Source organism: Sipha flava, unplaced genomic scaffold (assembly GCF_003268045.1).
Source record: "Sipha flava isolate LNK unplaced genomic scaffold, YSA_version1 521_pilon_pilon, whole genome shotgun sequence".
In the NCBI taxonomy this organism is placed as follows: domain Eukaryota; kingdom Metazoa; phylum Arthropoda; class Insecta; order Hemiptera; family Aphididae; genus Sipha; species Sipha flava.
Genome location: NW_020273477.1, coordinates 429,637 through 457,499, shown reverse-complemented (window position 1 = coordinate 457,499; position 27,863 = coordinate 429,637). Strand labels below are relative to the sequence as shown.

At 28.1% G+C, this 27,863-nt stretch overlaps 7 protein-coding genes across 10 annotated transcripts; 4 read left to right on the top strand and 3 right to left on the bottom strand.

Moving 5' to 3' along the window:
• Positions 1 to 2,757: 2,757 nt before the first annotated feature.
• Positions 2,758 to 4,514, top strand: LOC112690808 (chromatin accessibility complex protein 1-like). Its single transcript, XM_025564904.1, has 4 exons — positions 2,758 to 3,196; positions 3,258 to 3,424; positions 3,513 to 3,633; positions 4,300 to 4,514. Exons 1-4 carry the CDS (start codon positions 3,181 to 3,183, stop codon positions 4,434 to 4,436), a joined length of 441 nt encoding a protein of 146 aa, XP_025420689.1. The 5' UTR covers positions 2,758 to 3,180; the 3' UTR covers positions 4,437 to 4,514.
• A 29-nt stretch (positions 4,515 to 4,543) lies between these two features.
• On the bottom strand, positions 4,544 to 9,501 carry LOC112690807 (U11/U12 small nuclear ribonucleoprotein 25 kDa protein-like; the record flags this gene model as incomplete). Its single annotated transcript, XM_025564902.1, has 3 exons — positions 9,419 to 9,501; positions 4,884 to 5,138; positions 4,544 to 4,777 (listed from the first exon to the last, which is right to left on the bottom strand). Coding segments are annotated over exons 1-3 (519 nt in total), but the record flags the coding sequence as incomplete, so codon positions are not given.
• Positions 5,152 to 9,412, top strand: LOC112690805 (trypsin-1-like). 2 transcript variants are annotated; one of them, XM_025564900.1, is made up of 6 exons: positions 5,152 to 5,274; positions 5,741 to 5,856; positions 7,992 to 8,205; positions 8,611 to 8,772; positions 8,925 to 9,122; positions 9,223 to 9,412. In XM_025564900.1, exons 1-6 carry the CDS (start codon positions 5,217 to 5,219, stop codon positions 9,354 to 9,356), a joined length of 882 nt encoding a protein of 293 aa, XP_025420685.1. In that variant the 5' UTR covers positions 5,152 to 5,216; the 3' UTR covers positions 9,357 to 9,412. The 2 variants fall into 2 exon arrangements, with proteins under 2 accessions (XP_025420685.1, XP_025420684.1); XM_025564899.1 differs by having other exon boundaries at positions 5,154 to 5,274; positions 8,922 to 9,122.
• A 1,534-nt stretch (positions 9,502 to 11,035) lies between the features above and the next one.
• Positions 11,036 to 13,080, bottom strand: LOC112690804 (phosphatidylserine synthase 1). Its single transcript, XM_025564897.1, has 2 exons — positions 12,906 to 13,080; positions 11,036 to 12,755 (listed from the first exon to the last, which is right to left on the bottom strand). Exon 2 carries the CDS (start codon positions 12,736 to 12,738, stop codon positions 11,452 to 11,454), a length of 1,287 nt encoding a protein of 428 aa, XP_025420682.1. The 5' UTR covers positions 12,739 to 12,755; positions 12,906 to 13,080; the 3' UTR covers positions 11,036 to 11,451.
• A 99-nt stretch (positions 13,081 to 13,179) lies between these two features.
• LOC112690806 (cytochrome c oxidase assembly factor 7 homolog) lies at positions 13,180 to 14,395 on the top strand. The gene is made up of 4 exons (XM_025564901.1): positions 13,180 to 13,371; positions 13,433 to 13,602; positions 13,726 to 13,854; positions 13,922 to 14,395. The coding sequence occupies exons 1-4, from the start codon at positions 13,272 to 13,274 to the stop codon at positions 14,219 to 14,221; spliced, it is 699 nt and encodes a 232-aa protein (XP_025420686.1). The 5' UTR covers positions 13,180 to 13,271; the 3' UTR covers positions 14,222 to 14,395.
• A 247-nt stretch (positions 14,396 to 14,642) lies between these two features.
• On the bottom strand, positions 14,643 to 17,731 carry LOC112690803 (transcription factor Dp-like). Its single transcript, XM_025564896.1, has 2 exons — positions 17,499 to 17,731; positions 14,643 to 16,231 (listed from the first exon to the last, which is right to left on the bottom strand). Exon 2 carries the CDS (start codon positions 16,203 to 16,205, stop codon positions 14,799 to 14,801), a length of 1,407 nt encoding a protein of 468 aa, XP_025420681.1. The 5' UTR covers positions 16,206 to 16,231; positions 17,499 to 17,731; the 3' UTR covers positions 14,643 to 14,798.
• A 144-nt stretch (positions 17,732 to 17,875) lies between these two features.
• Positions 17,876 to 26,045, top strand: LOC112690801 (zinc finger protein 37-like). Of its 3 annotated transcripts, none has more exons than XM_025564893.1 (11): positions 17,876 to 18,038; positions 19,878 to 20,207; positions 20,271 to 20,832; positions 20,896 to 21,050; positions 21,501 to 21,671; positions 21,759 to 22,000; positions 23,114 to 23,294; positions 23,365 to 23,602; positions 23,668 to 23,964; positions 25,269 to 25,403; positions 25,468 to 25,782. In XM_025564893.1, exons 2-11 carry the CDS (start codon positions 19,900 to 19,902, stop codon positions 25,780 to 25,782), a joined length of 2,604 nt encoding a protein of 867 aa, XP_025420678.1. In that variant the 5' UTR covers positions 17,876 to 18,038; positions 19,878 to 19,899. The 3 variants fall into 3 exon arrangements, with proteins under 3 accessions (XP_025420678.1, XP_025420679.1, XP_025420680.1); XM_025564894.1 differs by lacking the exon at positions 17,876 to 18,038 and adding an exon at positions 18,269 to 19,072; XM_025564895.1 differs by lacking the exon at positions 17,876 to 18,038 and having other exon boundaries at positions 19,900 to 20,207; positions 25,468 to 26,045.
• Positions 26,046 to 27,863: the final 1,818 nt, after the last annotated feature.

Genomic DNA, 27,863 nt, shown 5'->3' with positions numbered 1-27,863 from the left:
ATGAAAAATCGTATGATCTCAATACTTTGAAAAAATAGATTCAAATAAATCTTCCACTATTGAACGAAGAACAAAAGTATGTATTACATTTAAGTAAGAATATGCGTGTCATGTTACAAAGTGATCAATCTGGAGACATATTCTCTAAACAATTCATTGATATTGATAATGGCAAATTTTCTATAGATGTGCTGACTGGCTGCATCACCTTTCCTGAGAGTTTTTGTCAGTTAACGCAATCAAAAGCTGAACTCATTCATAAAATGTTTCCAAATGTTGCTCAAAAATACTTATTCCATGATTGGTTAAGCGAACGAGCTATACTGGCTGCCAAAAACACTGATGTAAATTAATTAAATTTCAAAATGCAAGATGACATTCCTAGCGAAAAGGAGGAGACGTTTTGATACGTCGCATCCCAATGATTCCGACTAACGAACCATTCGAGTTTAAACAACTACAGTTTCTAGTACGGCTTGCTTTCGCTATGACTATAAATAAATCCCAGGGACAGTCATTAAGTGTTTTTGGTATTAATCTAGAAAACAAATGTTTCTCGCATAATCAATTGTATGTTTCCTGTTCCTGTGTTGGAAAACCATCTGCTCTGTTTATGCGCCAAGTAATCAAACAAAAAATATCGTGTACCATAAAGTACTACAATAAAAATGAAACTTAATTTAAAATAAGTAAAAATAAAATTAAATATAATAAGTTGGTATCATAATAAAAAATCTGAAATTGTGATTTTTTTTTTTTTTAATTTTAAGTGTTTTATAATTTTTTATTTTTTGACATTATGTGATTGTTATCTTATCAACTTTCTTTTTTCTTTTTTTATCTTACTAGCTGACCCAATGTCCTAAATAGCAGAATAATATAACGCCTTTATATCTGTACAAGGCTTTATCATGTATGGAGCGGCCTGACTCAGAAAGAAAAGCACGTTATTATCTGGTTACCATCTGGCCACAAAAGAAACATAGATTTATTGTTATTGTATAAACGGTTTAAACTCATAGAAATTCTAAGAATAATCTGTGAAAATAGTTAATACCATGAGAGCGAGTGTCGATGGGGGATTAATATAAAACAACTGTGGTATAATTTCCAATTTAATTTCATTATTAAAATTGTAAATTGATTTGAGTATGAGTTCAGGACTAAGATTTATTTTAGAAAAGTAGATTTTTTGATAGCTAGTTAATACTTTAATGTATCATTTTAAATTTCGCCAGTAATTTTCTTGAGCGTAAAAAAACTAATATTATGTGTGCAATTTTTATTTTTGCAAATTAGGAAATTTTAACTTTAAACTAAGTCAAGTTACTTTTTTTTCCAAGTTAACTTTTAACTTAACGAGTTAACGAAAAAAATATAGTGACTTTTAATTTAACTTAACTTAATTATTTAAAAAAAAACTTAACTTAACGAGTTAAAAAAAAACATTAACTTGCTCAGCCTTGATAATAATTACATAGAAATAAGAAATACATAAATGTATGAACATTTAGATTATTTCAAAAAATAGTTCAACTTTATTACCACAATTTTTTTGCTAGGTTGATCTTGATCTGAATCACATTTTGACAAGCTGTTTTCTTGATCAGTTTCTTTAACTTTTTTTTGAAAAAAAAAGAAATAAAGGCATTCGACTGTCTTTTCATTTTTAATTTAATAATTAAATATGTAATTTAGTAATGCATTAAATTTACATTATCACACAATAGACACACATCCACAGTTATAGAAAAAAAATATTATTTTATTACTTGTTGTATTATAATATAAATAATATAAGACATTGGTGTTGCACTATTGCTCAACGTTTACAGTAATAAATATTAAAATAGTTAATACCTTATACCATTGTTTCCCAAAGTGTGCGCCGCGATGTATGTATAAGGGCGCCGCGCCGTCATGAAATACTATCGGGTCTAACATTTTCCTTATGATTTGTCATGCTATGACTTAGAGAAGGGCGCCCTGAAAAAACCTTGAATCAAAAAGGGCGCCTTGAGTTGAAAAAAATTGGGAAGCTAAGCCTTATACCACTGAATAGAATAATGTAATGATACATTGTTTGTCTACATCGTCAATAAACAATTTCCTGGGAAAATAAACCAAGTTTTGCTATAATGCTATAAATAGTCGAAAACAAGACCTAATATATGTATATATATATAGTAAAATATAGTTATTATTAGAGCTCGGATGTTAATGACCAAAATGTCATAAAAATATGTTATGCATTATGAAATGTCAAAATATGCAATTATTTAACATAAAATGTATTAAATATACCTATTTCTTCAACAAATATATGCAAAAAAATAAATAATATTAATTCAAAAAATGTATATAATTTTTTGAATGTGTATTTAAAATTACTTTATTACAAAAAACGTAGCTACTAAATATGAAAAAAAATATTAATTAGTTTTCGATCTATTAAAGTTACAGATGTTAAGTACTTTAAGTATCAGGGTTACACTGTACAACAATAGTTTTGCTGATATTTTCATACTTGAAGGACCTTTGACGATCCGACAATTAGTTTTGGTAGACTAAAAATTACACAATTAATGGTAATGATAAATTACAATAATATGGACAATTTTTAATATTACACATATAATTTATAAATAATATACTACATAATCTAGAAACAATCGATATATGCATTTAATTAAATTAATTGTAAATTAAATTATTTTTAATTATATACTACTAAAATAGCCACACCTCGTATAACAATAGATATTATTATGAATATAATAGTTAAATAATGTAAATATTGGCTAAGTGTAATGATAGGAGCTCATAATGTAGCACCTTCAAGATCTGTACTTTAGTTGCGCTACTAGGTATTGAATAGTTGATGTTTTGTCTTCATTTCTAATTTTGTATTAATTTCAAATCACGAGAACGTGAGATTTTTTGGCGGTATTTTTGTATTATGAACAGTGTTTATGGTGTTATCAGACGACCGTTGTTATCAATGTAAACAAAAAAATCGGAAACCTAACGTTTAGACAAAATAAAATGTGCTTTTATAGCTCACCGTAAAAACTTGAGAATCTGGATTTAAGGAGTGTTTAATTTTTTTTTATACTACTAGTTGGATAGATTTCTGGTTAGAATTGACAAATAAAACATATCGAAAAAATAATAATTATCATGTCAGCTATGAATTGTGAGTATATTTATCACTTACATAATACTGTTTAAGCATTTATTATCTGGTTTGATTTTAGCTTCCAGCACGAGTACTGATCAAAATGATCCTAGTAAAGATAAATCAAAGGCACCAAGGTCAAAAGATATGCATTTACCTATATCTAGGGTGCGTACCATTATGAAAAGTACCCCAGATATAGAAAACATAGGATTACCATCATTGCATGTTGTCACTAAAGCGACGGTGAGATCAATGAAAATTATTCTATTTTACAGTATTAATCACATTTATGTGTGTTTGTCAATTTTCTAATCAAATTATTATACCTTAGGAGTTATTTATACAAAAATTGGCAATGGATGCTCTCAAAAGCCAAAGACATCATAGACATTTAGAATATAACGACCTTGCTAGAGCTGTTGAAGAAAATGAAAACATGTATTTTTTAAGAGGTAAATAATATTGCATTTAATTGCAAATTAGCAAATTTTAGTTGATAGTCTAAATTTAATTTAGGACATTTTTTTTCGAACATATTTATATAAAGTTAATGTTTGCTAACCCAGTTTTTAAATTTAAATATTTATTAACTGTAAAATTAAATGTAAAATAATAATAATCAAAAAGTATACAATTTAAAAATATTAGTATTTTAAAATAACAGTCTCTACAAATATGTATTTAATTTCAAGTTATTTATTTTGCATTTTTAGTTTTAATGATAAACTTTTTTTTTTTGATAGACATTTTTTGAAATCAATATTACACAAAATGTTAGTTCTTTGTAATGTACTACATACTAATATACATACCACTTGATTTCATTAGAATGTTTAGTTCCAAATAAAATTTTTCTAGTATAAAAACAGTTGACCATTAATATTATAGTATAATAATTAGTTATAGTAGAGCATTATTAATTTGTACTTCATATCTATGGTAAATCTTTGTAAAGTTTGGTTATTATATATAAATAATCGTAATTATATAAAAATACACTGTTCGGTTTAATTGATACATTGTAGTAAATATTTTTTTTTTAGTACTTAGATTGTATAGTAATTTTCTAAAATAATTTAAGCATAAAAGTATAATCTTTTACTTTTTTTTTTTTTCAGAGGTTTTACCTAAAAAAATTACTATGGCAGAATACTATAAATTGGTTGGTAAAGAGTCTTCAGAAGATGGTGAAGATAATGATAACAGTTCTCAAACATCACACTCTTCATCTTCTTCAGTTTCATCAGAAAATTAGGCTATAATTTCTTAATAATATGTGTATTTTTCATATTTTTATTTCACTGTGTATAAATTATTGTATAAATATTTGACGATTAAAATATTTTTAATTTATAAGTCATGAATGTTTTTTTCTCTAAATCGTTTAACAAATATTATTTTTGAATTATTTTCCACATACTCCGAGATTAAATCATTATTATGTTTCATCTTATTTCCATTACAACTTAACCAGTATGTTTTCCAAATTCTCTTCCAACTCACAGTAGTTCTTTCACCTGCTCTTTTTAAATGTAATGTCATTTTTCTTTCAATGCTTTTTTTTAAATCTATCACTTTTGCTCCTGTTTTTTGTACCTAAAATAATCAAATATAATATAGACATCTTAAATATATTAAATATTAATTTAGAAATATATACATATTATATATGAAATTGTTAAGTACCAACTGGAATACTTACAACAATAGGCAAAACAATACCATCAAAACGTTCTAAGTAAAGAGTTATTGCTCGACCATGTTCGACAGCAATTTGTAAATCAACTTCTCCTAGTGTGACATTGTTAGGTAGGTCTCCTAATACGCTATCTTTGTCTAGAACTTCATTTAAGATTTCTGCAGTTAAATCTTTAAGTTCTTCATGACTAATTGTACTGATGTTTACCTTAGACAATGTTTGCAATGATGGATCAAGTTCACTCATAATGATTTGAAACTGTAAAATATTTAATTAATGGAAAATTAATATGAGGTCACATGAAAATGTTTTCAATTAGCTAATCATTTGCTCAGTATGTGGGCTAGTGAAATGGAAATTATAACAATGGTGTTCATAATGAATGGTTATGCAGGTAGGTATAATCATAGAATATATATGTTCTATGGTATAATGTATTAGGTATGTATAAGGTATTACATAAATAAGAGTAAAAACGTCGTCTTTGTTACTCAATGCTAGTCGTATAGTCAGTATGCATCTATAATAGCACTCCGCGTGTACTACATCATTTGTATCGTAAAAAATTTGTTTCAAATTTCATAGAACGACATTACTTGTATAATAATAATAATCTTTTTATAATACGCGCCAATAAGCATTACAATTTATACTTTTATTCCAGTTTATAGTCAGTTGTCAAACGTTTGTTAGCTTCCCTATATGTTTTGTTGAGGGAACAAGACATTTAGAGTTGCTATACTAAACAGATAACAATTATTTGCTATTTATCAGGAATATATAGAATACATTAGATGAATTTAAACACGTTTCACTAGTTTCAATTAAAACGCATTTTAAAATAATTTTCATTTTTATAGATTATTTCCAAGCTTGTGGCACAAGAGTAGTATCTCATCATCTAAACCAACGAATATGGCCACAGACAAAAATTATTGGAGGATCGTCTACACCTTACGGAGCTTACCCGTGGCAGGTAACCTATATGTTTATAAACTTTTCTAGTAAATTTTAATGATTAATAATAATCAAAACTACCATTTCAATATACATTTTTCGTAATTATATCAATTATAAATCACACATGCAAATATGGGTTGATTAAAATTTTCATATTTTATTAGTAGTACCTACAGACAAAACTCAAATATTTATAAATCGTAGTATTGTATGGCATACTGATGAAAAATCTAATCCCAAGTTTCTTTATTCATAAATTATATTAATTTATTACTTGTGTATGTGTATTGTTTTGTCATGATTTCCATTAAACTATATTTTTCTTATAGTAAATAGGTACATTTTTTTAACATATTCTATTAATTATTCATAGGTTAACATTATATTTAGTGCTATTATTTAATTAGGCCTGGAGTTTATAATTTTCTTAACTTTCTATTAAATAAAAATATAGGTATTAATCTTAAAAATAAAATAATATGATGTAATATTCTATAAACCCACCTAACTTATATCTATTTTTAAACACGTATAACATACTTGTTGTAAAGACTGATAATAAATTTAATTTGAAAAAGTAACTAAAATAAATTATCATAATAATATATATATATATATATATATATATATATATAATAATATATATATATATATATTAATCTTCCATATTTATTTATCAGTGCTATGAGGTGGGCTGAGGTTGAGAATGCTGGCTTCCTATAATTAAGTGTCGCCTGCCTCCGTTTATAACCAAATTTAACAATTAATTTTAGAGCAATTTTAAAATAAACTCAATAATTATTAGAACAAAATTATTTAATATATTGTGTATACGTTTTCGTTTAACAGTCAATAATTCTGATAATTCTTGCAACCGTTTTACAACAAGAATTAAATTATCCCACTTTAATATTTTGCTTATAAGCATCATTGTGATGCACGGTGTCAAGCCCTTTACCTATTCTGGGGGTAGAATTTGCGATGAGTCTATTTCCCAACTGAACTCCGTAGTTGCTTTGCCCCATAAAAGTTCATTACTTTTTAATATGTATTCTATCTTTCCTCTAAATGTCCCATAACAGTATACAATAAATATATTATTTTGATTTAAGCCCTGGTCCATACTTAGTGAAAAATCAAATAAAATACAAGCGAAACTTTCATAATACAGTTAGGTGTTGAAAAAGAACTACACAAAAGTCCATTCTAAGTGGATCCGGATTTTAGATTAAGAAAAAAAAAACCACAAATATTAAGAATTCACCTGATTTAAATATTACCAACAATTTTACTCGTAAATTTTGAACCTGAATAAAAAAAAAAATTAAGTCTCCCCCCCCCACTAGAAGTAAGTCTAAAAATGCCCCTGCACTACAACCGCATGTGTTGTTTCCTAACACACGTACTACAGCAAATTCGCGTTTAGTGATTCAAATGTAGTGATATTAATTCTAATATTAAACTAAGCTATAATAATACTTCAAGGGAAGAACATTATCTGTGTTTTATTGATTGGTTTTTCCGATATTTTAAATTTTAAACGAGTTATGAGTTTTTTAATTAATATTTTACATAGGTACTCATAACTTGCTTAAAATTTAAATATCGGAAAAAACCAACCAATTAAACATAAATAATGTTCTTCCCTTTAAGTTTGATAATAGATCAGTTTACTCTAATATTAAAATTAACATCGGTACATTTAAACAATACAGATGTGGCGTCTTATAAACAAAATTTGTAATATATTATACTTATTTAAATAATATAACACTTTATAATTACACATACAAAAATAAATTACAAATTTTGGAAAACTTTTTTCTCTCTTTGTTACTTTATTAAATTAGATGTAGACTATAAAGCATATGATTTTATATTTTCAGTTAACTGTTGATAATTATATTATTATATAATATTATATTATATAATTAATACCAGCTATTATATTTTGGTAAATAATATTATAAGGAACTTTAAAAATCGTTGGCACACAAGTTTGTTTTTAATTTACTTCTAATATTATATTAAAAATATTTATTATTATTAATCATTATATATACACATTTAATATAGTACCTACATAAGTAGGTTAGGTTTCTGAATATATTATGAATGAGTATAATGAATTCAGAATTTTAATTATTACAGGTTGAATTACAAGCATACAAAGGAGGATGGGAACATCATTGTGGAGGAGCACTTGTTTCTGAGACTATAGCCTTAACAGCTGCTCATTGTTTAAAGGACTTTAAAAAATCGCAATTGCGAATTATTGTTGGTAAACATAATCTAGCAAAAAATGATAAACATGAAAAAACGTATAGAGTTCAAAAGGCAATAATTCACCCAGACTTTAGAAAAGGTATAATTTTTATAAATTTACATTTATAAAAAGTATAGATTTACACAATCAAATTTACAGATGTACATATACACAGATAGATCAGGCAAAACAAATGTTTTTTTTTTTTTATAGTATTCCATTGATAAATCAAACATAAAAAATATTAAGTCAATTTGTTTTAATAGAAATTAAAAATGAGTTTTTTAATTAATTAATCAGTTGGTCATATTTTTTTATAACACATGTATACTGTGATGTAATATTTTTAAATCAGACATATTTTCAACAATATGTTTTATTAATAATTTATACTTAACTAATGGAATTAACATGAAAGTATTCAAATATAATATTAGTAACATATAGAAGACACCTATTTAACTTAGTATACTTAAAAATGTTCACAACAAAATAATATTTTAGATGGACCACACAGCCATGACATAGCCATATTAAAGATTAATGCTTTCAACAGTAATGGAATAAAATTTGATTCTCACGTGCAACCAATATGTTTGCCAGAATATTATACAAAATCCAATGACGTAGATTGGTGTACTGTAACTGGATGGGGAGCACAAAAACGTATGTATCTATATATATATATATATATATATAGTTCATAATAGTTCAACATTCTTAAACTAATCAAGTACACAAGTCCAATAACATCATATAATCTTAAAAAAATATTATGATAAGTTTAAATATAATTATGAGAGTAATTTGCTTAGAAGACGATATGACTAGTTTACCCAAAGTACTGCAAGCAGCATCTGTCCCACTGCTGGATTTGGAAACGTGTCGACATAATGATGTATATGGAGGCCGACACCAATTTATATTGGATAGTATGTTGTGTGCAGGAAGTTTAGAAGGTGGCGTTGATGCTTGTGGAGGCGATTCTGGAGGACCTCTGGCTTGTCAGATCAATGGTATGTATACATAATAGATAGAAGAGTATAAAAATGCGTATGATTTTTACATAACTACATGCACGGTTTAATATTTTCTTTCAACATAATTTATTTGCAGGAAAGTTTACATTGGCAGGTGTAGTGTCATGGGGTGATGGATGTGGCAAAAAAAATAGGCCAGGTGTATACACACGAGTGTCATACTATATAAATTGGATAAAAAAGGCTATGCTAGAACTCGAAAATAATTAAAATGGCTTAGCAAAAATAGAAAACGACTATAATGATTTTTTTATTCAAATTTTATTAATTACCTTTGTATAAATGTAAATAGTGTAATTCATGCAAATGTACAGCCATTGATGTATTTATGTATAACTATAATGTAAAAATGTAATTATTTTAAAATTTAATCAATAGATATGTAATTTATTTAATGTAAAAACTAACTTACAACGTATAAACTATTTAATATCACATGGTTTGATAAACTATACTATAAAATACTACCTATGATATTGTAATAATTCAATATTTAATGAATAAAAATATTAAATTTATTGGTTATTAATTAATGAGTATAGAGATGAAAAATAAATTAATACAATACTAAAGGTAATAAATAAGAATATAAAAAAATAAATTATTATCAAGGTCAATACGAAATCATACCAGGTCTTAAATCTTATGGTATACCAGATCACAGCACATAATATTTAATAAAATATTAATAGTTAAGTATTCAAGGAACACCTTAGTAATCTGTGCATAGTTAGTAATAAAATTCAATTAAAAAGCATTGATAAAAATATCGGTTTCATATTTTCATTAAGTTTACACTTTTTAAGGACGAAATATATGAAGGAAGATAGTTGTACTCTATAATAATATAAAGTGTAATAAATTAGTTTTCTTTAAATATAAAAATTGTATAACATAAGATATATTTCCAATGTTCTATTTCAGTTTACACTTAATTAATTTGTAATGCAATTGTTTCAATAAAATCTGATGTAATTATTTACTTATCATATTACATATCAAGATAAAATGGTAATTGACTAAATTTAAATAATTGTATGTTATTAGACTTCAAGACAATGTAAAATAAATAACATAATTATATTTATCAAAAAAATATTTAAAACACATTTTCCATTTTAAGATAAAACAAATAAATTGTTTTAAAGTAATTAGACATGAAAAGTTTGACAAATTAAAAATAATTATTATTATAAATATAAATATGTAATTAATAGCAATAAATATTACTGGATAATTTATTAAAATGATATGATTTGTATGAAAATGTAAATAAACAAATTGAATATTGTATTACATTAATAATTAATTTTGATTAGGTATAGTATTATAATCAGAATTAATTTCTAATTTAAATGTATTAAGGAAAAATGTAATTAGACATTATATAGGTCATAATTTATGACAGAGTTGTTCATCAATTAAAATAAATTCCTATCTAAATATTCACCGCGACAAACAATGTATACTTTTTAATAGTAGCTAAGAATTATAATTTATAATAAAACCAAAGTAAGGTTCTACATTTCTAGTAGTCATAAATTAGTTGAAAATTAATCTAATTATATTTTTATAATTTGTCAAAGTATTTAATTAATAAATATTAATACAACATTTTTAAAATGTATGTCCAAATAATATTTCATCAAAAATGTGCAACAGAAAAATTATTTAAATATAATAAAGTTTCTTGACTGTAATATTCTAGTCAATAATATTACAAGTAAAAATTTAAAATCCATGGGTTTTTTTTAGTGATGTATTTAAGTAATTAAGTGTTTACAATGACATGTATTATTAGTATTCTACAACACGTTTACTTTTATAATTTAATTTTCATGAGGTACATTAAAAACCATAACACCAACAGAAAAATCATTTAACAAATGTTGTTTGATTTTAATGAAAGCTTATATTAAAATTATATTAAAACTACCTACCTATACCAGTCACTTATTAAAGCATTTAACACAAGATACTACATATTTCAGTACTTGATATTTTTATCACAATAAAGAACCATAAGGTATTCCAATAATCTTAAGTAATATGTTATTATATTTTAAATCATAACGAATACACATAAGGTGACTAGGCTTAAATAAGTCTTTTGTCATAATGTTATTACAATAACTAATAACAATACAAGATCTGATAGTAAAGAAATTCAGAAAAAAAAACACACGTCTCAATTAAAAAAAAAAATCAATACCTAAATAATTAATTTAATCTAACTAGATAGGTATTTGTGCAATATTTGGCATCCACTAGTTAACACTACTCAGGAAAATAATGTTGACATATTTTAATTTGTTTTGCTTTTATTGCTTGTGTAGTCTTCTCCAAGATTGTTATCTTTTAAGGTAGTATTTTGCACCACAGCAGAATCTATTTTTTTTCCTGTCAACCAATCTGCCTGCCAGAAACCCAAAACACTGACAACGGAGAAGAATAACATGATCATTAACCATACTGATATATTAATAATTTCAGTTTGTTGAAATAGCTCTTTTCCATTCTTTATACATAGTAATGACTCAGTGACCATTATGACTGCATAAACCCAACACTGCGTGCCAAGTCTTTTACAATTTGGATCTGTCACATAGGTGTAATATTGTCGAGTAGATGGCGCAACTACAATACTCAAAATGAATAGCCTGCCAACAACTATTGGATGTGATGGTGGCATTTCAAATATGTGTTTCAAAAAGAATGTATTTAATTCAGATACTTGCCACATGATCACCATTTGGCATACAGAAAAAAAACGCATATATGATGAATTTGGGTCTAACCACCGAACTGGTGTCCAACTTACTGGTGTAAACTGAAGCGCAGCTCGCTTGATTTTACCTTTGGTTGTATCTATATCTTTGATGCCAGGCCAGTTATAATCTCTCATTTCTAACATTTTGCAAATTTTCATTCCAACCCATATACCAAATCCATTGCACAGTAGAACATCTAGAATCCATGCATCCCACCAACATTCTTTGAAGTTGGGTAATAAATGAGAAAACATGACTTCAGTAAATTCCCACATCATGCTCATTGACCATAATATTCCATAATGCCTTACTAGGATGGCTTTAGATACCCAACCAAAAAAATGACCAGCAGCGAACACATCTAAGTGTGCCCAAAACTTTTCAATACTGATATCCGAACAGTTAACGCCATATTCCTTATCCATATCAATTCGAAAATCTTTTAAATTTGGATCGAGCCATGTTATCATTCCTTTGATTGTTTCATATTTTTGAAATAATAAAAATAACAGTGTTAATGAATATAGAACACTTAGACCAAATACCATTCGCCACACTGCAGGATGTGGCCTTATAAAAGGGCCATTGGGGAATGCCAGTAGGGATACGAGAAGCAAAAAAAATATAACGCACCAGATTCCTGCACATATATTGTTATCGATGGATTTATCATCTCGGATGAAAGACATAAAAATTACACCAGCGATGGACAGTATCAATAAAGTAATGGTATGGGGCTTGTAGAAAAACTCTAAAGTAATATCTTCCACTTCACATTCGTTGAGTGTGTTGAACACGTTTTCTTTCTTCTGGACTACCATGGCGTGATCGGTAGTGTCTGGCAACAAACGAGAACAAAGAATGAAGTTGGGGACAGTGTCGGGCGAATATTTAAAAGTCACATGAAATAATTAAATGGATTTAAGAATTAATAAACAGTGCACAGTTATAAAATCGTCGTTTATATGAAATTTAATGTTGTACTTACCAGAGGATTCGAGGAAGAAAAATTATACCACGCCTAATATTTTCGATAACATATTTTTCGAACTTTTAAATTTGAAACATTTTAACTATATTATAAGTAGTAATAATGACCATATCACGTGCTTAAATGAATAGTGGTGGTATATTGGAGTGGAGTGATCGTCGATTAATATTGATAAGGTTTATGCATAGGTTCATTCAATTATGGAACATGGTGGGGGGAGTATTAGATTATTGATTCTATTATTTTTAGTTTTGAGGTTATATTCTTCTATTATCAACAATGTTAAAAACGAAAAAATTATTTATTTAAAATTTAAATATTAAGAAAATTATCAATTTTTCTCCAGATTGACTCTGTTACAAAATGTCTTACGACTTTAAGAAGGAAGAAGATGTTAAGGAATACATAAAGAATTTAGGAATTGAATATAGATTTGGATGTTTCAGCGAAAACGATCCTCAAAGTAAATGTTGGGAATCTATATTTGCAATATGAAATTAACTATTTGATTTTTTTCCCCATAGTATGTCAGTTACTCGGTGATTATTTAGAAACCATTGAAAACAATCGAGATAAAGCGGCCAGGATATTTAAAGATAACTGTGACGAACGAAATTTTGGACGTAGTTGCTATAAGTACGCTGCCTATTTGGAACAAAAAAATTTGAAAAATCTCAAACCTGTAATGCCAGAGGTATATAAAATTTAATTTTTACTGTATCACAATTAAAATATGTTATGTTGATTTGCATATTACTCGCTCATTAATAATTTCATTGATCGAAAAAAATACAAAAATTTGATTTATTTTTCATAGATGATTAAATATTTTAAAAAAGGTTGTGAATATCATTGGTCTGATGGGTGTTTTGCTGCTGGAATGAAATTACATTATCATAGTGATTCGATAACTGATGTTGACGAGAGAACAAAAAGTTTACTTGAGGCAAATATTTTTAATGCATACATTAATAATCTTTTTTATAAATTAAATAACTTGTGGAATATTCTAGAGCCTACAATATTTGGAAAAAGCTTGCAATAACCGGCATTCAGAAGCATGTTATGTAGCTAGTAATATTCATTTTACTGGTATTAAAGATATTGGCTTAGAACCAAATAAGCAAAAATTTTTAGAATATTCAATAAAAGCTTGCAATCAAAATGAATTAAAAGGTTGTGTTAACGCATCAATTGTGTATAAAAAAGGAGATGGTGTACCCATAGATTTGGAACTTGCTCAAAAATTTAAAGAGAAAGCATTAGATATACAGAGACAAATCAAAGAAGAAAAAGGCATTACTTTTAGTTAGTACTTTTATTATTGATTTGTTCATTGTTAGTTATTATAAAATTATAATTGTGAATACTTTTGTTTAAATAAAATTATTGTCAATCCAGTAATTTTAAACAAAAATATTGATGTAAATGTAATGATCAACTTGTTCTGTTTAAACTTTAAATAAACTTTACCATTAATATTTAAACATTCAAAAAGAATTTCAAAATTTAGTTTTAAGTTATTTTTCTTTTATGTTTATGTTAATTATTGAGTCATGTATAAAAAATAAATTTTCCAAATTTAAAAATTAGATAATTGTACTATAAAATGAGTGCAATGTAATTTATTCTTTGTATACATAATTAGCAAATATTACTAAGGATTGGTTGTTCATAAAAATACAATATTGAACAAATTTATCAATTTTGATAAAAATAAGTTAAGATGACGATTCTTGTCATTTAAAAGATAAAATATTATCTGTACAAATTAAAATTAATTAACATCCTAAGTTATTTACAAAAAGGTATACAAATTCTTACAACATAATAATTTTGATGATTGTCATGACTCATGATGACAAAATAGTAGAAATAAATATACTTTAACTATCTTTTATTTCTTCTTCTATTGATAATATTAGGTCTAGATGATGTTTGTTCAATTTCAGCTGACTTCATTTTTTCATCAAATTCTTTGCATATATCATTAAACATTTCTCCATTTTTAGTAGCCATCATAACAATATGTTTCTCAAAAGCTTTGGGTACTAATGTTTTCAAAATCTTTAAATCTTCATTATTTACTTCACCACGATCCAATCCTAAAGTAAAACCCATGGATTTCAATAACTCAGTGTCGTCAACTACACTGAATTTATCATTAAAATTCAACCCATATTGTTTTTGGTCTTCTGATATTTCAACTTCAACAGCTGTATCTTCATTTGAGCTGATAGCCATAAAAGGAAGATTGACAAACGTATTTTTAGGTGGAGGGCCAAATTCAGTTTCCATATCTTGATTGCGTTTTACTAAACGTTTAATAGCTACCTCTTGCATAATAATTTCTTGTAGAGCTAAAAGTTTTCTTTTCACACTGTTGAGACGGTTTTCTTTTTCTTGGACAAGATAAACACTATTTTGTATAGACCCAGTTGGTAAACCTTTCCAAGTTATATCTTTTTTGTTCTTGGCAATTATGTCAAGAGCCATCAATACATTCAAGGCATCATATACACGACGTCTAATATTTTTTTGATCATACAAAAATGTTGGGCTATCATTGTTACCAACACATTCTGCAACTAGTTCATCAGCTACTTCTTTATAGGTAGTAACCATTTTAGTTTTAACTTTATCACATACCCTTTTGGAGAAATGTCTTAAACCTTTATTAGCTTTAATAGGTCTGACTTTAAATGGACTTTTGTCTATGGAATACGTAGAACGAAATTCGTTCTGAGTTAGTTGCATAGGTAAATAGGAAATCTTGGTGGATTCAAGGAGTTTTTTAGTAGTTTTGGTCATGCGCCCTTCTAATAAATCATTCAAAATATCTGTCCGTACAACAACATCAGAAGAGTTGATATCATTATGTAATTTAACTTTACCATGTTCTTCATGTTTAATATCTTCTATGTATTCTAAATCACTATCACTTGATTTATCCATATCATTACCACAAACAACAATAACTTCAGGATTATCTTGGTATTCATCAAGCACTTCTAAATCATCATAACTAGAATCTGACATTGGTTCATCTTTTATCATATATTCTAAAGAACTGTCATCTAAGAACTCTGGAGAAACCGTAATAATTTCAGTGTTATTAAAATCGGCCATTTTAATAATATTTTTTGTTGATTTAAGTTTTCGTTTTTCAATAAGATTTTTCACAGTAGACTTTCCAAGTGTACCATTTATAGCATTCTGACAGTTAGTAAAATTTGGAAAGTTAAAAGTTTTATTGCCACGAGATTCTTTAACCGTATACTTCACAGTATTTGACATAATGTCAAATTCATTCGATATAAAATCTGAAAAAAAAAATAATAGAATATTATTGAGTAATACATTATGATAAAAATCAATGTTAAATTAGTATTTAAGGTTATTTGTAAAGATGTTGAATCAAAAAACATGACAGGTATTAAATCTTATTTCTATGTATCATAAGATTTTTTTTTTTAGGTTGGCTATAAATGGTAGTCACATCCATAAATTAGTAGTCAGAACTAATACCATTAATTATGATTGTATGACAACATATAATAGGAAGAATCAAAACATGATGTTATACATACCATATTATTAGCTATAGTCAATGAACACCAAAATAACTTTAGAAGAGTATAATTAATATTAAAAATACTTTAAAACTTTCGGTTACTATTTTTGATCTTTTTGACCATCCATTATTTTTTTTTTATTAATCCATGCTCATTGTATATTTTCTCACTATATATATAATTTGAAGTTTCCAATAAAATTCTTTCTAACTTTTATCATTCATTTATCAATCTTTCTATAGAATACACTTACACAAGTTGAATGAAAAAATTAAAAAATAAATGAAGATACTCATGAAAGAGAATATATCTGTATATATTTTATAAAATGTTAAACTTAATATGGTTATGAAAAACTAGTAGTTAAAATAACAGTCAATAATACTATGAATATAATATAGGTAATTGTATTATTTAAAATGTAAATTATAGAGTGTAACATATTATAAAAATTACGTACAATCAAGAGTTAACTTATGATGCTCGATAGTTATAATATGATAAAATGAATGACTATTATTTCAATAAAGATTAGGATTATTATATATCAGAATATAATGATAGTCAAAGAAATCTTTTCCAGTCATCAGTTATTGAGAAATGAGTTAACTTGATCAAAGAGAGGGAATGATATTGGTATTGTTGAAGTTTGAGCGATATATTTTAACTTAGTGACAGAATGCAGAGCAAAACTTTGAAAACGAGTTACATGAAACCGTGGGAGAGTCAAGTTCCGTTCGCAAACGTGGGAGAATGCATACGTATACCGACGACTCATGACGTGAAGGATGTTGTCTATGGACTGAAGCCCGTAGGGGGTGCCTGGATTGGGGAGACGTTTACGGGGCGAAGCGGTTAGGCGGGCTGGACGGTAGTAGTGTCGGCATCTCGTGGATGGATAGCAGCAACCGTGGGTACTCGCGGACGGGCTGACACAGCATTCGAATTTGAAAGACACGCGATTAGGTTGATGGCTAGGCGCGAAGTGAGCTACGTACAGCCGATGTCTACGTACCTTAATGATGTGTTGGGATGGCGGCTTCGCGATCGGGCCCGGGCGCGCATTGACTCGGGCCGGCATTTAGATGAGTCTGGCTGGTGGACACTGGATTCGAACGTATCGACACGGAAGTCGAGGCTCAGGCGGCGAGTATTACGAACGTGCAAACAAATTTCCTCGCATTTCATGGAAGAGTAAACGCGCCCGGTGGTAACCGCGCGGACACTCTATCACCCCGGATCGTGCGTTATCACATGTCGTCGCCGTCGTTATTGTTGTTGTTGATGTTCGTCGTAGTCATCGCAGCCGTCGCCATCGCCGTCCGTTTGCAACCGCCGCACCTCACCACCATCGTGTGTCGCGCACGCACAGGCGCCGGACCAGCGCGCTTCACTGCTACCAGTACGCCGCCTGCCACATAAAATCGAACTAAAAATGGCCGACTGCCGCGCGGATATAATTTCGTAGCCGTTGTCGGTACAATTTACGTCCCACGAGCTGTACGCCATTCAGACCGTTTGAAGCAGAACAGCGAAGACGTAACGCTCGCACCGGGTGAGTACACGACCGTTGGGATATGTCCCGTTGTCGGTTCGAAACCTATTTTTTTTTGTTTTGGTTGGTATGGGGACCGCACGGCCGTCGGCCAACACTGGGGCGACAATGCTGTTCGGGAATATTTTTTCATATTGGCAACTTTGGTTCCGAGTATACAGGTTGTCCATTTTTCAGTAGACTCGGACGAACGTTTTTTTTATTCGTCCGTGTCTCGACCACCGCCGGCTTTATTATGTTTCTACGTTTGTCTCGCCGAAGTTCGCTGTGTTCAGACGTTCGTGGTCGCTCGACACAGTCGCCGTTATCCCGTGACCGTCGTCTTTCAACCGTTCAACATTTCACCACGATTCGTAAACAGTGCCTTGGAACGGCAAACATTGCGCGAGTGTTGTTTGTCCGCTGTTCTAACCGAGACGCTGCCCACGAACGCTGTCTCGTCCGAGGAGGCGGCCGCCGCCGTTGGTTCACCTTGTCGCACGAACAGAAATTTTTCGGCTACCGACGGCGATTCCGACAAAATGCAGTCTTCGTCCCTGGAAGAGGATTTGCAGGGGATACTGCCTGGTCGACCGCCTGGTGGTTACCGTTTCCTCCCCCTCCCCCAGAGACGCCACAACCGGTGTACTATCTTTTGTCTAAAAAAGCTCTCGTCTCGCAGGGCCTCCCGTAGAAGATATCGTATCCGTTAGAACCGTGATTAGTATTTTTGTGGGACTGGTGCCATCGTAGTTTTCGTTCACCGGTTTGTGTGCATGGGCGTACGCGGTCCGTGTTTTATCTCGTAAAAACGGTGAAGCTGTTTAAAGTATCTGGTCTTTTCGTTTTGAAACCTATGTAAACTTTGTTCGAACAGTCGGCACTCCAATGCCGATTGTTAACTTCACCGTATTGGGTGTTAAGATTGTCCCATGCGTTCTTGAACCATTGTCGAAGCTCGTTTTTAATTCTCGGGTTAAGGATTAGGAGTGCAGTAGACTCCTGATTGGTCCGGTTAGACTTCAATTGCGACATTTAAAAACACAAACTGTATGGTAAGGCTCATGTTTTTTATGTAATTGCTACCATTGGGTGTACAATATGTTCATCGTTATTGTTTTTTCATATTTGTTCTATAATTCACATTTATTTAAAATTAATAAATTTAATTACCTATATTTTTTCTACTGTTGAATAATATGACATATGTAATATAGTTTTTCAAGTTTAACATATATCCTAAGTAAATATCAATATAATAGCTACTACAGCAGTATTGAGGAATTAATTAGAATATTTCAGCATATTTATTTTTTGAATCTATTAGCACTTGTTTTATGGTACTTATGTACTATGGTACTTTACTTGATGAATTTAGAATTACTTATCAACTAATTAAAATCAGTAAAATTGAAGTCCAATGATATAGTTTAGTACAAGTTTTAGTGAAATGTGAATTAATTTAATTAAAAAGCAATTTTTTAATTTTTCTAGTCATTTTGAATTCTTTTAAAGATATTTTTTGAGGTTTTTTAGGTCATTCAAATTCTAGCTCTACTAGTAATGTAGTAGCACTATTAGCATTTATTGTAGAAAGATATTTACTTTAAAGGAAAACTTCAGTTTCGTAAATAAAATAAGTAATGGTAATTTTTAAAAATTTAAAGATAATATTATTTGTGTTAGTCAGAAGAAATAAATAAAATATATGTAATAAAAAAAAAAATAGTAAGGGTGGTTATGAAAATGAATCTTGAAGAGAAAGATCATAAAAAAAGATGGTTGAATACCTACGATTGATTTTATTATTAATTTAATATTTTGTTCGTTATAATGAATTATTTTATTTTTATTTTGCAGTAAAACAAAGTAAAAATAAATCATGGCAACTGATTCTGAACAAGAGAGGTCTTCAACAGCAACTTCCAACACTTGTTTAATTTGTGATGGTAGCACTGGTGTATCAGCTCGGAATGCTATTTCTATATTTCAGCATCGTGTAACTTCTTCAGATCGGACCGTTGTGAAAGTAATCGATGGTGTTCTTGGTATAACTCTATCTTCTGAAGATGTACATTCTATTGTTGTTTGCCGTCGGTGTTTTAAATCTCTTAATGAGGTTGATGAACTCGAAGATCGATTAGCTGACATTAAATTAGAGCTTACCACTCAATATCAACGTACTCTAAAGTAATATTAGACTATTAAACATTTTATGTGACTATTTTAATAACTTTGAGTTTGTTTTTATAGGAGTAAATCTGAAGGTGTAGATATACAGACAATAGAAACTGTGGATATTGAACACGAAGCTGATCCCCCAAAACCAGTTAAAAAACGAGGACGTCGTCCCAAGATAAAAGATGAAACTATTGAATTACCGGTTCCTCTTACAGAAGTTATCAAAGATGAAGTCAATAACAAAGAGAATGAAAAACAGCAAAAATGTTCATCAGTAGAGAATTTAATAGAGATGTTAGAAAACGATGAGAATGATAGTAAAGTGAATGATAGATGTGCTGTCATTGACATTGATGAAGATTGTTCTCAAAAAATGATTCAGCCTGCTGATATCAAACAGGAAGCAATGCACCCAGATTTGGAAAATATTGAAAATCTAAATGCTGATGATTTAGAAGATGGTGCAATACTAGATGATGACGATGATGATGACGATGATGATGATGATGATGATTCAGATTATGAAGGAAATGATGATTCAAAAAATGATGAAGAGTCTAACAATCCTAAAAAACCAAAAGTCACTAAAAATACTGTTAAAAAAAAAGCTCCAGAAATTCTCATACCCCAAATGGTAAAATTAAATAGAAATATTTAAAATGGGTTACAATTTTTTTTATATATCTTATACTTATAGTTGGTTCATCATGATGGTGAAGTTTACACTTGTCTATTGTGTAGTGTTGATAACAAATTTACTGCAGATGCAAGAGGTATTGTTGTTCATGCAAAAAATGTACATCAAATTAAATTATTTATTTGTGATATATGTGGACAAGAATTTCTTAAAAGGTAATATAGTTTTATGAGTTTATGATGACAAAGTTATTTTGAGCATACAATTTGATCCCCAACTTTTCCTTTTTGAGCAAACTAAAAATATTATGTTTAATTGTGTTTTTCTTGATAATTCAACAACACCTTTTTTTCTAAAATATTTAATGTACATGTTACTAATTTTTTTGTCACTTATCTGATAACGAAAACAAAAAGAAATTTATTGAATAGTGAAAACTGTAACTTTACATTTAAAGAAACTCTGTTACATTTTTAAGAACTTTAAAAGATTTTCCCAAAACCAACAAAAAAAGGTCAATGAAAAGTTAAATTTATTTGAATCATAAATGATATAATTTATTTACTAAAATTGTATTATGAGTTCATATTTTAATTTATTTAATATATCTCTTATATAAAAAATAAAAAAATAATTTTTAACACATTTATTTTATTTTATTTTAGACCTGAATTAATGAAACATTTAGAACATCATGCAAATAGTGAAGATGGCAATTTTGTTTGTGATATATGTAGTAGAGTATTTACTAATGTTCGTATGTTTAGGGTCCATAAGAAAATGCATATGCCTCAATCTAAAAATCACACTTGTGAAACTTGTGGACGTCAATTTGCGTAAGTAAAATTCATATTAGATTTTATTTATGAAATAAAATGTTGATTATATATTTATACGAGTATATTTATATATTTTTTTTTTAGATCTCGTAATACTTTAGAAGAACACAACAATACACATACTGGTGTGCGTCCTTATCGTTGTGACATTTGTGGGAAAGATTTTACTTCTAAGTATACATTTAAAGCACATGAAAAGGTTCACACAAATCGTGAACGCAACTTTACTTGCATTAATTGTGGCAAAGCTTTTCTAACTGAGCAAAATCTTATTCATCATGAACGAACACATTCCGGACTTAAAAATTATGTTTGTCAAAAATGTGGTAAGTTTAAAAACAAGATTTTTTAATTTAAATGTTTTTAAGAATTATTTCAAAATAAAATGTAATGTTTAATATTAAGTAATTAAGAATAATACTTAACCACTAAGAATTTAGTTTGACAAAATATTTTTTATTCAGATATAAATAATACTATATAGAAAAATATTTACTTTTTTAATTTTTGGAGGGTTTTTTTTTCAATTTTTTATTCATTCATGTGAAGCATTTTGTATATTTTTCACTTTTTTTTTTTCAACGTATTAAAAGACCAATATCATTGAAATTTTATTTTGAGGTACATAGAGTAAACTCTAACTATAATTTTTTTTTTTTTTTACTGTTTCTAACAATATGTCTTAGTTTTCATCCAATAATATTTATTGTTTTTCAATTTCTCATGTAGTACATTAAAATTTGTCCAATTTAAGCTTAGTAGATTCTTTACTGAATTATATTAACCCTTTCACTGCTGAAATAAATTTCTCTCTAATGCGTGCTGTGCTGAATAAATTTTAAATTTCTCCTTACAAAAAGTTTAATTAACATATATTCTGAAGAAAAATTGTTTAAAAAAAATAATTAATTTTTAATCGAGTTATTCAATTTTTTACTTTTCTAAACTAGTGATTCTCAAATCTTACGCATATCCATATAAACCGTTCAAATATTACCGTATACGTATAATATTTATTATTTATAAATTTCCTTTTTTTCGTAATACAAACAGTAAAAATTTACTTAGATGTAAGAAAAATTTTATTTGTAGATAACCGTCAAAAATAACCAAAATTATTACCATTGCCACGGTTATTTATCATATTTATTTTTTGGTAATCACTGGAAATGACAAAATATAAATTCATTCATAACATCTCTGAAATTAACGAAACAATTTTTTTTTTTCAATTGATTTATTACTTTCTTTCCTATACAGCACTGCATATTTCATTAATGTAGTAATTACACCTTATTTTATAATAGAGCAAAAGTGTATACGCGACAGTAGCACACCCGAGAAACAGACTGTTGTCATGTATATGCGACAGTAGCAGTGAAAATGTTAATAATTTAATATAATACATACAATTATTTGTCAAATTTATGACTGTTTAGGCAAAGCTTTTGGTACTGCGCGCAATCTGGAAGTACATTATGTTGTGCATACCGGTTACAAACCATTTATTTGTCGTATGTGTGGTAAAGCATTTGCTAGAAAAGCTGAGATTAGAGATCATGAAAGAATTCATACGGGAGAAAAACCATACCAGTGTGAATTCTGTGGAGCAACATTTAGGTAAACAGTTTGTTTATTTAAGAAGACTTTGAACAGAATTATACTTAAAATATATTTTATATATTTTTAGTCAACGAAGCAATTTGCAATCTCATAAGCGAGCAACTCATTATGATGATAAACGTTATAAATGTACTGATTGTGGTAAAGGATTTAAGAGACGTCGTTTATTAGATTATCATATGAAAGCTGCACATACTGGTGAAAGACCATTCAAATGTGAAGTCTGTCAAGCATCATTTATTTATCCAGAACATTTTAAAAAACATGCACGTATTCATACTGGAGAAAAACCATATTTATGTGAAGTAAGAAATTTACGTTTAAATTAATTTTATTATTGAATATTATTGACTAAATTTTTATTTTTAAGGTTTGTGGTAAAGCATTTAATAGTAGGGACAATAGGAATGCTCATCGTTTTGTACACAGTGATAAAAAACCTTATGAATGTTTGGTATGTGGTGCCGGATTTATGCGTAAACCGTTACTTTACAACCACATGACTCAAGCTGGCCATTTGAATGATACTATTGTTGTAAATCAACCACGGTTAGCATCAAGTCCAGTTAATATACAGGAAATGCAAGAGGAAATTCAAATGCCTGGTACAGATTCTGAAATGGAATTAGCCATGGTTGTTGATTCTGATGGAAATCAAACAGCATTGGTTAGTATTTAAATTTAAAAAAATGTATAATTTATATTATATTTATATTATTATAATAATGTATATTTAATATTTATTTGTAACTAGCTGAATTACCCAGCTTCATCCATGAAAATATATACTTATCTTTATGTCAGGTTAAGTTACTATAGGCAAATAAAAAAATTATAATTTTTTTTGTAAATATCCCATTGTGAATTATACAATATTTGTTTATCGATATTAAAAACAACAGACAAATGCCTCTTTATTTCATTCTCCGTGTCATTCATTAAATAAATGTATAAAAAGTTTAGCTCTTTTGGAATACTGGATAATAAATAACCAGCCACAGTTCAAATTCTCTTTCAATCTCATACTCTAAATATGTCTGGCTAGGTACTGTTCATAATCTACCTTTGTTTTCAATATTATTTGTAGCAGATGTTCATCACATATTCTTGAAATACTTGTGCTTGGCTCTCTTGTTCTGATTCTTTGAGCCGTGTTTCTTGCCATGATTTTATTAAAGTTTTCTTTCAGCATATTTGCATTGTGCCTTTCTAGTTCTCTAATTTTGGAGATAAGATTTTTTTTGGCAGCATTAAAATAAAGTAAAAATCATAAAATGAAAAGTAAGCAAATTATACTTGTATGTTTTTATACCTTTTTGATATTACAATTTATTGTTATTGAGATTATAATCAAAGTGTGAATAAACTAACTTCACCACTATCTTTTCTTGAATTTGATGTTTTCATTCTCTTCATGTTTTGTTCCAAATGTAATATATCAGTACCTCAACATACAGAGAAATCTTTGTAAATTGATCTCTTGTACAGAAATCTAAAAAAAAAAAAAAGATGAGTACTGTTTTTGGAGGAGAAAATAATTGCTTATAATACTTATTTTTAAGAAGATAGATATATTCATAATTTCTAAATGCATACAGAGGTGTGGTGATGGGATTCTGCTGCCTATTCAGGTCTTTTTAATTGTACCAACGCTTTCCTTTTTTTGTGACAAAAGATTATGTTCTTCAATATTTAATCTATCTCTGCAACAATTTTCATCAAAATCGGTCAAATGGTTTCAAAGTCCATCTAATACTGTATCATCAAACATGTTATATATTTGTAGTTTAGTAAAATGTTCGACTTATTCAATAAACTTTGTAAAAGATTTCTTTCTTACAAAGCTTGTCCAGGCCATTATGAAAATAAAAAAATCAGTCAAATTGGTTAAGCCATTCTCAATTTATTCTCTTACACACATTGGACGATTTATTTTATTTATATTGATATGTATAATTTATTTCAATTTAGCGTGACATGACTGAAGAAGAAAGAAAATTGTTTACTGGAGAATTGAAAGAGCATATCTTATTGCCAAGCAAGCAAGAAGTGCTTGATAATGATTTGAATTCTGTCGAGCAAATACTTGTTGATAATAAATACCAAGTAATTAATAATTTTATTATATTTTAACTCTATTTTAATTATTATTATATTTTTAATATGAAAGATTCAATACACTACTACTGACCAGCATGGTGATGTTCATACTATGTTGAACATGGATCACCATGGAGATGACGCAGAGGTCGTGGATGTTGGACATATGGAGACTGTGACTGTTAGTGTTGGTGGTCAAGAACACCGACAATTAATTGTACCAGCTACTCGTCATATAACATTAAATGAAAGTGATGCAGCTGCATTTGCAGAACATGCAACTATAAATGGAGAAAATGTACAAATAGTACAGATTCAAATTCAAGATGACGACGGAGAAGACCAAAAACATTGGTTTAACATTATTCAACCACAACAAGGATAAAAATGTATATTCTAAAACTGTATATTTTTTTATTTCTTTTATATATATATATATATAATACTAGTTTTAAATAATATTTTTAAGTTTTACATTATGATTAATGATTGACTGAGGATGTTTCATGTCAGTTTTAGTATGTATTTAATTAAGTTCTATGCTATAATGATATGATTTTGACATAATTATCAAATTGTTGACTTTAAATTCATTTTAAATATTGACGAGTTAAATATGTTGATCCTTAATACAGGAATTGTAGTTGGTTGAATAGTTTCATTTTAAAATTCTATGATGTTTTAAAATGAGCTTGAATTACTATTAAACTTTGAGTTAACTTTTTGTGATATATGTTCCAATGCTTTCCTTATTTTTAATTTTAATACAATAAAAATGATGTAGCACTTAAATTATTTCTTTAATTTTTTTTAATTAATCTCATGAATATTTAATTGTATTTGTATTTATACCTTATTGCTGTATGTCTGATCTAAAATTTATATTTTTAATGTATGAGAAACTTCATTTTATATTAAACTTGTTAATTTTTAATAGTATTTGTAATGTAATAAGTTTAAACAATATATTGATGTAAACATTTTCAAAATATATATTGATAAGAAATAATATTAAATCATTTTTTTTTGTGTTATACATTGAGTTATTTCAAATGGACAATTAGTTGGAAAATAATTTTGTTTATTTATATTTACATTTTTTTATGTAAAATTAAAGTTTTGCATTAATCATAATAGTATAAAATAGCTTTTATTATATTAAATCAAATTCTTCCAAGTGTCATACAAGTTTTGAAACAATTATTAATCTTTGTAAAAATAAAGTTAAAATATCTCCTAATTCCTTTAGTTGCGTTATTTTAATTACTCCTAAAATGATAAGTAAAGCCATCATTTATTAATCTTCATATAATTAATGTATGTGATGTCAATCTCTACTTTAGTTAGTTATTTTGATATATTGTAAAATAACTGACAAAACCAGGAGTTTGCATTTTGATTATTCCAGTAATTAATTACTGTTATGAAACAAAATATTTGTATATTTTTGTTTTTATTTGTACATATTTGGTTGGTGTAGTTAAACTCATCTTTTATTATATTTTGAAATGTCATATTTTAATTAAATCAATATTATAAAAACCATGAATAAATAGATATCCAAAATAAACGAAATAACTTCATTGTTTTAAAATTTCAAACTATTACCTCAAATTATACATTGTTTTGATGATTATATGTTGAATGACATTTGTAATTTTGGAAAGTAAAACAATATTTTCAATAGAAAAGTATGGGAGAGAAATTATTTAAATAAAAAAGATCAAACTGAGCATTATTTTTATATATAAAAAAAAAAATAAGTAATGGTGTATCCAGTCCCCGAGTACAGAATATATATTGGGACACGAGGATGAGACAAATAATTTTACGAAATTTAGGAGCTGAAAGTACCCTGGGTTCGGTTGCATAACATTATTTTACTCACGACTGATGAACACGGGCCACAGAACTGCGTTGGAACAAAAAAGGTTTTATTATTTTATCTCACATGATCTGAATAGATCTGTCAAACTTGGTCGTGGCTCAGAAACCTCAAAACATGATTATGGTCACTGTGATCTCGTACTGTTCAGATTGTCTACGTCTTATAAGTTACGCCAGCGGAACAAATGGATACCCGGCTGTATTTATGCATTAAATAAATACAAGTATATGTTAGAGATTATTAATAAATATTTATGTTGCTATGAGTGGCCATGAACCAGTGGCGCATTCAGAATACATGCATCCCGGGAAGAAATTATTTTATTCCCTCCCCCTCCCCCGCTTATTATTACTCTTTACAATCTCAGACTTTTCCTTTCCACCCTCAATTAATGAAAAATATTAACTTTAAACAATTTCAAAGTGTTGTGTACAATTAAAAAATCATACTAAATAATGACATTGGTAAATTTTATTAAAGAGTTTAATAACTTTTTTTCCTTTCTTGCCTACGCGAGTAGTTTAGGTACCATAAAAACTTAAAAATTTCAAATATTTCTTTGGCAATACAAAAATACC

Excerpts from the sequence above, each read along its gene's own strand:
- LOC112690808 (XM_025564904.1), top strand. Across the intron at positions 3,425-3,512 it reads ATGTTGTCACTAAAGCGACG|GAGTTATTTATACAAAAATT; the intron begins GTGAGATCAATG and ends ATTATACCTTAG. Across the intron at positions 3,634-4,299 it reads AAACATGTATTTTTTAAGAG|AGGTTTTACCTAAAAAAATT; the intron begins GTAAATAATATT and ends TTTTTTTTTCAG.
- LOC112690803 (XM_025564896.1), bottom strand. The coding sequence starts at position 16,205 with ATGTCAAATACTGTGAAGTATACGGTTAAAGAATCTCGTGGCAATAAA.
- LOC112690806 (XM_025564901.1), top strand. The coding sequence starts at position 13,272 with ATGTCTTACGACTTTAAGAAGGAAGAAGATGTTAAGGAATACATAAAG. Across the intron at positions 13,603-13,725 it reads TCAAACCTGTAATGCCAGAG|ATGATTAAATATTTTAAAAA; the intron begins GTATATAAAATT and ends TATTTTTCATAG. Across the intron at positions 13,855-13,921 it reads GAACAAAAAGTTTACTTGAG|AGCCTACAATATTTGGAAAA; the intron begins GCAAATATTTTT and ends GGAATATTCTAG.
- LOC112690801 (XM_025564895.1), top strand. The coding sequence starts at position 19,900 with ATGGCAACTGATTCTGAACAAGAGAGGTCTTCAACAGCAACTTCCAAC. Across the intron at positions 20,833-20,895 it reads AAATTCTCATACCCCAAATG|TTGGTTCATCATGATGGTGA; the intron begins GTAAAATTAAAT and ends TTATACTTATAG. Across the intron at positions 22,001-23,113 it reads TTATGTTTGTCAAAAATGTG|GCAAAGCTTTTGGTACTGCG; the intron begins GTAAGTTTAAAA and ends ATGACTGTTTAG.
- LOC112690804 (XM_025564897.1), bottom strand. The coding sequence starts at position 12,738 with ATGGTAGTCCAGAAGAAAGAAAACGTGTTCAACACACTCAACGAATGT.
- LOC112690805 (XM_025564899.1), top strand. The coding sequence starts at position 5,217 with ATGTGGGCTAGTGAAATGGAAATTATAACAATGGTGTTCATAATGAAT. Across the intron at positions 5,275-5,740 it reads CATAATGAATGGTTATGCAG|ATTATTTCCAAGCTTGTGGC; the intron begins GTAGGTATAATC and ends TCATTTTTATAG. Across the intron at positions 5,857-7,991 it reads ACGGAGCTTACCCGTGGCAG|GTTGAATTACAAGCATACAA; the intron begins GTAACCTATATG and ends TAATTATTACAG.